At 33.9% G+C, this 10,875-nt stretch overlaps 1 protein-coding gene across 1 annotated transcript; it reads left to right on the top strand.

Moving 5' to 3' along the window:
- The first annotated feature begins 6,078 nt into the window (after positions 1-6,078).
- Positions 6,079-9,511, top strand: LOC121268098 (glucan endo-1,3-beta-glucosidase 5-like). Its single transcript, XM_041172229.1, has 2 exons — positions 6,079-6,704; positions 8,178-9,511. Exons 1-2 carry the CDS (start codon positions 6,352-6,354, stop codon positions 9,277-9,279), a joined length of 1,455 nt encoding a protein of 484 aa, XP_041028163.1. The 5' UTR covers positions 6,079-6,351; the 3' UTR covers positions 9,280-9,511.
- The last annotated feature ends 1,364 nt before the right edge of the window (positions 9,512-10,875 follow it).

Here is a 10,875-nt window from a genome sequence, read left to right as displayed (position 1 = left end):
AACCCACATCGAAACCAACACCAATATCATACATTAATCACAAATCAAATAGTATTTAGCAACTATTCATACATTAGAAGTGGGACTAGGAGTGGGGGCGACGTGAGAGAGTTGAGACTGATGGTGTGATTTGAGACTCTAATAGAGAAGGAGACCGAGAAAGGTTTGAGTGGGGGTGGCCGACGACGTGAGAGAGAATGGCGGCATTATGAGAGATTGGGGCGGTGTGAGGTGAGAAAGATAGTGAGGTGAGGGTCGCCTGTCGTGACTTGTGAGAAAGATTTAAGGTTAGGGACTGGTAGTGTAGATAGTATTTAGGTTTAGGTTTAAAAAAGGATATAATTGTAATTTTTAGTAAAAATGCTGACAGGTCACTAACGGGTTAAATGGGTTGACACATTATTGACCAATTTTTCAAATCATGTCTTAACAGGTCAATCCATTTTGACTCGAATTCGTAAACATCAAACCCAAATATGCTAATTTTATATCATGTTTGTGTTGGATTAACTAGTCGTATCACATATTGTCACTCTTAGGTGACTCTTAAATTGTTGTGAACGTTGTTCATTCTAATCTCCAAGTTTCTCCATGTCGGAAGACAAGACAATTAGGCAACACATATCTTGGCGCTAAAGTTGTGGATAATAAATACTATTCAATGGTGGTAACAACCTCTTACTTTTCTTGCAAGTAGAGTGGCTATAGATGTTGTAGTCAATTCTTGTGTTTAATTTTTCATGTTTGTAATATTGTTTCTGAAGACTAAGTATTTAATTGGTTTGCTTAAGAATGAAGCTACAACTTTGTTAAGGGGATTACAATTATGTGCCTAATGGGAAGTTCCAAAAGTGTTGTTGGAAACAGATTGCCTAATACTTGTTCATGCTTTGAATAATGTATCTGAGTTTCTAACTGATTTTGATTTTATTCTACAAGATATCCAAAGACTCCTAATGGGTTTTCATGAAGCAAAAGTGGTGAATGTTAACCGTTTGGGCAATATGGCAACTCATAGGTTGGCAAGACATGCATGGGAAGTAGATGATGTAATGATGTGGTGGGGTTATTGTCCTTCATTTGTAAGTCAAGCTATTTGGCTTGATAAGAATTCTATTTGTAAAGATCTTATTTGAGTTCAATAAATGTTTCATGTTTATAAAAAAAAAAAAAAAAAAAAAGGTTTTGGAATAATTGATGATTTTAAAATAGAAATGAATTTAAAAAAATAATAATAATTGAACGTGTTAATAACCAAATGAATAAAATCAAGATCATAAAATGGTGAGAAAGATCATAATGTTGAAAAATAACAGTACAACAACTTGAATATATTTGTAAAGGACGTGTTCCACCACTGGTTGTGATCATTAACCTCCAAATAATTAAGTGGGCGGCACGATGTGCTTGTGACACTTCCGATACTTAAGTCAATAATAAGTGAGTGATAATAATTCAAGAATAATCAGTCAGATGATTCGAAAGTTACCTATTGCCCTTATATATAGGCATGAAGAATATTAGATAAGTACTATAACCTAATTAACTTTGCACAATACTTAACCATTAGAAGGCTTATCCCTGATGTATCAGAGTTATCTAATCACCACGTTATTCATATTCATAATGCGATGTTTATCCCTCCCTGATAATTAGGGCGGCTAAGGTCTACGTTCTATACGACTCCTTTGAGTAGCTATCCTTTATGGATGATGGGCCATGGGTCCCTAGCTTGGGCTAGACCAATATTAACTCCTCCATTAATATTAATCATCTTTGATTGATGAATCACCAATTATCATCATTGTAAGAGGAGTTGAGAATAATATTTTCCTTAAATATATATTAATTTTAACAATATTCCGATAATCTTGATGTAAGTACATGCATGTCACAAACTAGGCATAAAGATAAACAACTAAATTAACGATTGATTCGTGGATTTGATAATGGCTAACTGGGAATCTTTATTTTACAAATCTACAAAAGTCTCAATTTTTCAGACCAGAAACAACCTTTGTGGAAGATTTGGTAACAAACTATAATCCCCAATTTTTGCTTGAAAAAATTATCATTAATGCGGAACTTGCCAACTTGGCATCTTCAAGATATTGATGAATTCTCCCAACTCTTTGATGAAAATGATATTGCTTTTATCTTTTAATGATTCTATTTATCTATATATTAGTATTTAATAATTTTTTAATAATATGTTTTGTCAATAATTCAAACTCATGATGTGGTGCCACGTGGCTTATTATTGACAAAACATATTATTAAATTTGAATGAAATTTGAGTATGCTAGAAATTTGAATGAATCAAGCATCCAATTAATTTCTTTTTGAGTAGGCTATTATGCTTCTTGATTTATATATACCACTCACTTTTCCCTTTGATTTTTCACTAAATGTGGTGCCACGTGACTTATTACAAAATTTAAAAAATATATATTCAAAACAAAATGGAGCTCAAAAACACAAAAAGAGAAATACTAAAATTCTAGATTCCTTCTATCTTTTTTATGTTTGTGCTTTAATTTTTTTAATAAGCCATGTGACACTACATTGTGGTGCTATATCAAGTGCGCAAAGTGAGTGTTAAGGACAAAATCTTCCGACAGTCTGGAACGGGAGAAAGAGTCATCCCCAACTCATGGAGTTGATTTGGGCCTTATAGAAGCGGTCTGAAGCCCATGGTCGCGATTTGCAATAATAAATAGTAAAAGAATATAGAGAATGAAACACATGAGTTTACATGATTCGGCATAGAGTTTACGTCCATGAGTTGTTTGGAGGACAAATCCACTATGATAGAAATATTTTATAGTCTCACATGTCTTTCATCTCTCTCTATACAATAGAGGTTGGAGACCTCTTTAACCTAGAGAAAATAAAAAAAAATGACATCCCCCCTTTCTGGGTTGGACATGATTCGTTTTTTCTCATCTGATCAGTTCCTCTTTTATTGAGGCTCTTGATAGTGGTGAGTAAGGGCAGCTTTATGTCACCCCACCCTTTGCGAATTCGGGCTCTGTTGCTGTACCTTATCTTATCCACTCATTTTTACCTCTTGCTTCCTGATGGGCTTTATCATTGACCAAACTTGGTGCGTCTTAAGCAATATATAAATTTGGGACATAATAGCATTACTATTTCTTTTTAGTGAAATTGGATGTCCGCAAGTTAACAATATGTGGCTAATTAACGATAAAGATTTCTTTTTCATTCCCGAATTAATGCTTTAAATTTGTAGGCTATAAGACCTTAGTAATTTGAGAAAAGATATTTGCAATTGTGAATTGTGCAATCGTTGTGTAATCGTTTTGAAAAAAATAAATAAAACATGGAACCCACATGAAAAAAAAAAACTTTTTTAATAGTAAACTCCACTTTTTTTAAAGCGGTTACGTAACGTTTACGCACTTCACGATTGTATATAAAATTACTTTAATAATAATAAATTAACACTCATTCAGCAATTCCTGAGACTCCTAGGCAATTAAAAAGACTTATAATTATATTTTGGTAACAAATTAGTATTCTTTCCCCTAACCGAACAAACAACACTTGTGATTTTAATAATAAAAAAGACTCCTAAAACAATTCTAAATCCCATTGTAAAATTGATACATAACAAAGATTCCATCATTTTTATAGGCTAAAAATGGTCGATCCCAAGAGTGCTAGGGAAAGTAATACATTTTATAGTCCACAAAGCCAACTTTATGCTTAATAATATGGTATATGACATTTTAGATGTCAATCGCGTCAAAAGACTGCTTGAAAATGGTAATCTTTACAACTTAGTTTCAAGTGATCTCTAGGCTTAGATTGGATAATTAGGTCTTTTTTGAGTACCGAGTTATTTTTAGATATTTTCAAAACTTCTCATAATTTTTTTTTCAAATATTATTTAAATATAAAATATTTTTTAATTTCAAATCTTCAACATTTTCATTTAATCATTATCCAAGCGCAAAATCCAATACAACTTTTCTAAACTTCCAAACAAAATACAAAAAATAATATAACTTTTTCAAATTTCAAAATAAAAATTATATTCAAATAATTTTTTAATATTTTTATTCAACTTTTTTTTTAATATTTTTTCTCAAAATCTAATAAAATATTTTAACTCAAACTTTTTCACTACTATTAATAGAATTCTGAAGTATTCTAAATCCAAACGAACTCTTAATCGAAGATAAATATGTGACGACAATATACCTACAAATTTTTTACAATTATTTTATAACTCATTGTAATGCAATTATGTCACTTCATTACAATATATAGCTTGTAATTTTATAAAACTATTCTCAATTTCATAGAGTTCTAAAATAGTTATAGCATGGATATAACTTAAAAGGAAAATATTTTAGACATAAAAGGATTACACAAAAGTAAACTCACAAACTGATGTAACTTAATAAAGTATGCTAGATTGTAAAGTAGATCTAACGGATTCCATAAAATTATATCCGTTTATGGGTTTATTTTTATATAATTTTTTTTATATATATAGCAGTTCTCTAACTTAATAAATTGTGCTTTGTAAGAGAAAGAGAGAGGGACTTGCACTCAGTAATGGTGAATTGTTGTATTTTGCAGCATTATGGAGGTATATTTCTCACCCACTTTGACATTTTAACGACGGATGGGGTTATATATGGAGCTTCGGTTCTAAAATGGATATCAAAGATAAATATGATCAAACTATAATATCACTGGTATTTTTTTTAACAAAATATCTCTAACATATATAGTCATCGTTTTTATGTTAGATGTTCATAAATTTTATAATTTAAATTTAGAATAATTATAATTTAAAATTTTGAAATTTTAGCTTATAAAAAAAATTGAGAAGTTGTGTTAATAAATATTATATAGTTTTGAATTTTAAATAAATCGGAGACACTTCGACTTATTTGTATATATTGTTTTGAGTTTTGTTACGCATAAGTCGGCGTGTTAGCACACCATTTATAGTGAGATCTATTATAATTATAAAAAAATTAAAATACTAATTATTTTTTAATATAGTGCAATAGACTGGATTTAAAAATAAGATTTTTATCTTTCTTTTTAATGAGATAAAAAATCTGATGAAATGCTTTGAGGTCTCCAAAGTCCAACATGTATTGAGGTTGGGGGAACAAAGTGACTCATCAGTTAGCACATACTTATTTGGTATTTTGAATGCAGATTTGCTTACTATATTAAAAATAAATAAATAAATAAATAAAAATACAACTACTAGTCAGGCAATCGCGCGGGTGCTCTATCAGGATATCTACGTGGCACAATCCTACCATCACAATTTTGTTTTTAATTATTTTCCTGGAGATCGGGCACCAACTGTTCGACACATTGCCCCGCATTAAAGGTGATGCGCCAACCTTGCCAATTCAATGTGAAAGTCGACCACCACCTAACCTCACAAAACAACAAACCTTTCATTATGAGACTGTTAATTTACCCGTAGAACACAACCCCGAGTGTCGATAATTACATTTCCTTGGGAATGATATTTCTGGTTGGAAATTTCCTTCTAGCCTTGTTAGTTATTGCAAAGACACAGCTGCTTTATCAGTATTACTTTCTGCCTAAGGTGGTATGTCACATCATAATGCCCATTTCTCGTTCTTTTCATTTTATTTTATTATTATAATTTTTTTAAATTTTTATATAAAATATAATATGTAATTTAATTTTTTAAATTTTTAAATAATAATAATATAAAAAATAATATTTATTTCAACTTTCTACTTTCATATAAAATTATTTCATTTCATTTAAACAAAAATTAAATGAGTATGGTTTTGCGTTTTGCGCTAAAGAACAAAAAGGGCCTGCCAAATGATCCATATCTTAAGCTTATCATATTTTATTTTATTTGTATTTATACTGTTCGATCAATCAATTAGAAAAATCTCAAATGGGCAGAAGGGCAGTGATTGATGCATCTCGCAGTGACATCACTCCTAGGCTACATTATCAGCGGAGGGTATTTTGGATACTGTCTCTCCATGAATGAACATGTCAATTAGGAATAATGATCTCTAGGAGTTTGAAGTTTCTTCCACTTTACTCTTCGTTAGTGGTCTCATTTCGCATCATCCACACCGTTCTTTATAGCATTGCTGCCCATTCCCTCTCTCTTTCATGAGTTTCACCCCCTTAACATTCAAAAAGATTGTTTTTTTTTTTTTTTCCCTTTCTATCTGTTTGGGCGAAACGAAATAAACACTATAGAGGCATATAGCTTGACATAAACCGTGATGGATGATTAATGAATGAATGTGAATGATTTTGGAACCCCACAAAATTTCCATCTTCAGATAGACAAAGATGATAGAGTTCAGACCCAGATTCACAGCCGCTTCTCTCATTTCTGTGATACTTCTTGTAGGCTCATCTCTGAAGGCCGAATCAGCCGTAGGAGTGAACTGGGGGACCCTGTCATTCCACAAGCTGAAGCCCTCTACAGTAGTGAATCTCCTGAAAACCAACAAGGTACCAAAAGTGAAGCTGTTTGAGGCAGACCCAGGTGCTCTGGAGGCTCTCATGGGGAGTGGGATTCAGGTCATGGTGGGAATACCCAATGAGATGCTGGCTTCCTTGAGCGCATCCACTGTGGCATCTGATTTGTGGGTTCGCCAGAATGTGTCCAGATATATGGTTAAAGGTGGTGTTGATATAAGGTAGCTTCCTTCTTGCAAAATTTCTAGTTTCTCTTGTTTTTCTCTTTCTGGGGCAGTGTGTTTTTGCGGTCGTGTGTGGTTGGTTAGGAGAAAGGTAGGAAAGTGAATGAGAAGAAAATATAAACTTTTGGATCTTGTTCACTTCGTTGTGAAGTTGAATGATCAACTCCACTTAATAAAGCACACTAGTTTGGGCTCAGTGGATTTCCTACGTTTTCTCTGATCAACCAAGTAAAAAATATTAGCCCTTTTCCTATCCTGTACATAACTTAGCTGTATTGTCGGTCTTCACATAATTATCAAGTATGCTATGATCATTTGTTGCCGATGGTGCTGTTGATATATCCTGGGCAGCCGGGTTGTAAACCCGGTTCGTTTAAAACCCGTACCCGGACCGGGTATCCGGTTTTTTTTATGTGGGTACCGGTCCAAGATTTGTTCCGGGCCGGACCAGGCTGGAAAAAATCCGGCGCGCATAAACAGGCCTACTGGACAGTGATCACTAGATCTGTGTAGCCTGCTGGCATATGAGCAGCGCCTAATCGAGGATTACTTATTAAATTGAAATAATACCCAAATGAAAAACAAAATGAATATTGGAGGTCTGGTTTTTGTTTCCAATTGACATTAGAAAGCATTTTCTAACAGAAGCTATTTGATTCTACCATAAAACAAAAATTTTATTCATTATCGAATTATTCAGAGTAGGTGCAAAATGTTTGAGAGGCTTGGTTCGTGGGTTAGTCTGATTGATGTACTATCTCCAGTTAAATGGTGTCCTTTTTAGGTTACCTTTCCGGGCAGATTGAACTTCTGATAGTTTTATAAGATTTTGGATGGTTCTATGAGGCTGAGCTTGTTCTACAAATGCTCCAAAGTTCAGTAACTTCCTCAACCTTCACCTTGTGGGATTGAGTTACAATATTTGCAGAATTTTCCACTTTTACAAGGTAGGCAGTTAAGTTATTCTAGATGTGAAAATCCTCAGAGGCCACTGACATAAACAATACTCAGAGACTAGTGATATAAGCAAGAGTAATCTACATACAACCGTGAAGTGTATAAACGCCGCGTGATCGCTTTGAAAAAGAATAGAATCCACTATTAAAATGATTACGCGACGGTTGTACAATTCACGGTTGCAAATATCTTTTCTCTATAAGCAAACACCAAAAGGTATTCCATAATTTTCTGATTTAATAGTAGAGCATCTTCTGCCAAGATACCTGATAGGTCTGAGCATTGGCCCTTTTATGAAAGGGTAAGGACACCGGATATTTTCCCGTCAGACAACTTCTAAAAATCTCAAACAATTCTCCTTTTTCAACATTTTGGAGTTTAGATGTGTTTGTAACATTATTTTTATAGATATATGTAGAAATTACTAATGCGTCCTTGAGAAAGTTAATTTTTATAAGCATCAGGAGTTCCAAATTTCCAACCAGCTATTCAGCTCTTAACTTTTCATGGCAGGTACGTTGCAGTAGGAAATGAGCCCTTCCTTTCTAGTTACTCAGGTCAATACGAGCCTTATGTCATGCCTGCACTGCTCAACGTACAACAGTCCTTGGCCAAAGTAAATTTTGCAGGTTATGTGAAGTTAGTGGTACCTTGCAATGCCGATGCTTATGAGTCCACTCTTCCTTCTCAAGGGGCATTCCGACCCGAACTAACCCAAATCATGACTGAACTTGTGTCGTTCCTTAACTCAAATGGTTCCCCATTTGTAGTCAATATCTATCCATTTCTAAGCCTCTATGGGAACTCGGATTTTCCACAAGACTACGCATTCTTTGAGGGGACTACTCATGCTGTTACAGATGGGCCCAATGTTTACTACAATGCATTTGATGGAAATTTTGACACTTTAGTTGCAGCACTGAGCAAAATTGGATATGGTCAGATGCCCATAGTTATTGGGGAGGTAGGTTGGCCAACAGATGGAGCCATTGGTGCAAATCTGACTGCTGCAAGAGCTTTCAATCAAGGGCTCATAAATCATGTTCTGAGTAACAAAGGGACCCCATTGAGGCCGGGCATCCCACCGATGGATATATACCTTTTCGGTCTACTTGATGAAGGGGCAAAGAGCATACTTCCAGGAACCTTTGAGAGACACTGGGGTATTTTTTCCTTTGATGGCCAAGCCAAATATTCACTAAACCTTGGTTTGGGCAACAGAAGATTAAAGAATGCAAAAAATGTTCAGTATCTCCCATCTAGATGGTGTGTGGCAAACCCATCTACAGATTTGTCTGAGGTGACAAACCACATCAAACTTGCCTGTAGTGTTGCAGATTGCACCACACTTAACTATGGTGGATCATGTAATGGCATTGGAGCGAAGGGAAATATCTCATATGCATTCAACAGTTACTATCAGCTGCGAAAGCAAAATGCACAGAGCTGTGATTTTGATGGGCTAGGCATGGTCACTTACCTCGATCCTTCTATCGGCGAATGCAGGTTTCTTGTTGGCGTGAATGATGTTAGTTCATCAAGTCTTCAACCAGTTTGTTGGTGGAGCATTCCTTGGGTTTTGATCATGTGGTGGTTTTGGTTCTCTGTAATGTGAAAAAAAAAGGGTTTTTTGGGTGGGGTTTTCACGGTTCCTCTATTGAAATTATAAGTGATATATATATATATATATATATATATATATATATATTTATACATAGGAGATAGAATACGATACTTATTTAGAAAATCAAAATTATTAGGGGTATGTGATTGAGTCCTTGTATCATGTAAGAAACAGAGTAAACATTTTATGTAGTTAATTATTTAAATATACTCCATATTTAAACGATGCCGTTCTTTTTACTTCAAATATATAATGCCAAACTTGACTTTACAGGCCAAACTTTCTAGGGCTGGTTTGGTTCTCATCTGAATTGTATAACCAAACGAGGCCAAATGTTCATTTTTGTTTCTGTCTAACACATTAAATTTAATCACGTCAGTTTGTGAATTTTACTTTTAAATCTGGCATTTCTGTTTCCAAAATTCTTTCACTCCATTCAAATGCAGCAGCCAAAAGGGTTGATCTCTTGCCTACTTGGTCCATATTTTTAGCTTGTGTTCTGTTCAGGCAAAAACACCTGTAAAAAATCTTTTATCGTATGAGAATTTTAGACTATCATCATCGAATGTGAAATTGTTTCTTGCATTTGGATATTGAATGGAGTTTAATTGAGTTGAGATGATAAAATATTGTTAAAATATTATTTTTTTAGTATTATTATTATTTTAGGACTGAAAAAAGTTGAATTGTTTATTATATCTTGTATTGGAATTTGAAAAAGTTGTAATGATGAGTTGAGATGAATTTAGAAACTAAACGAAACTGATCTACTGTCAATATTTCAAGGCTGCGAGTCTCTAAAATATATCACTTTGTTACAGAACCATATGAGGCTACTCAGACTTACAAAAGTATGATTTGTATATGCTCCCCTTTGTTCCACCAAACATAATGCCTATTTTTGCAAATCCATTAACCGTTTAAACAGCTATTAAAAGCATCGAGGCTGTGAAAGCGTTGCCATACAACTGCAAAAGAAAGTTTTGAATTCCGTTTCGGTTGAATTACCGATACAAAATATTTTAATATCAGAACATTTTGGTATACCGTTTCGAAATAGTAATTATATATTTGAAATTCGCATCTTTTAAAACTTTATAGGCATTGAATCATTATAAGAAGCCTAGAAAAATACAAGAGGAACACCATATGGTGTGTCACCATGGTATTATTCTCTCTGATTAATCATAACCAACTTGAGATTTTTCATGATAACAATTGTGGTAATTGCTTTCCTTGATTATTCTTTCCTCTCCTACACTTTCCAACCCAGCAACCTGTAACGGTTCACGTTGGCTATGGGCTTGGGCTTCCACGAAGGGCTGTTGGACTGGAGTGGAACTTAGTATATTTTAATTAGAATAATGGGCTTAAGCCCCATTCGCTTTAAGATATAATGGACCTATTTTAATTTCTTTAAGTTGCTGTAAGCTAGTTTGTTTAAGTCATGGACCACAAGATCCAGTATATGGAAGGCATTCTATTAGGGAATTCTTACGTAAAAGCTGAAAGGGTGGTATTGTTCTTTTTATCAGAAAAGTTATAGAATTGTCTTTCTACCATCTTTTTCTTCTTACTGTTCTTGAA

The sequence above is a fragment of the Juglans microcarpa x Juglans regia genome, chromosome 5S (genome assembly GCF_004785595.1).
Source record: "Juglans microcarpa x Juglans regia isolate MS1-56 chromosome 5S, Jm3101_v1.0, whole genome shotgun sequence".
NCBI lineage: Eukaryota > Viridiplantae > Streptophyta > Magnoliopsida > Fagales > Juglandaceae > Juglans > Juglans microcarpa x Juglans regia.
The sequence above is the reverse complement of the archived record's forward strand: the minus strand, read 5'-3'. Positions and strand labels throughout refer to the sequence as shown.

Coding starts and splice junctions, on each gene's coding strand:
- LOC121268098 (XM_041172229.1), top strand. CDS start 6,352: ATGATAGAGTTCAGACCCAGATTCACAGCCGCTTCTCTCATTTCTGTG. Junction 6,705..8,177: donor AAAGGTGGTGTTGATATAAG/GTAGCTTCCTTC, acceptor TTTTCATGGCAG/GTACGTTGCAGTAGGAAATG.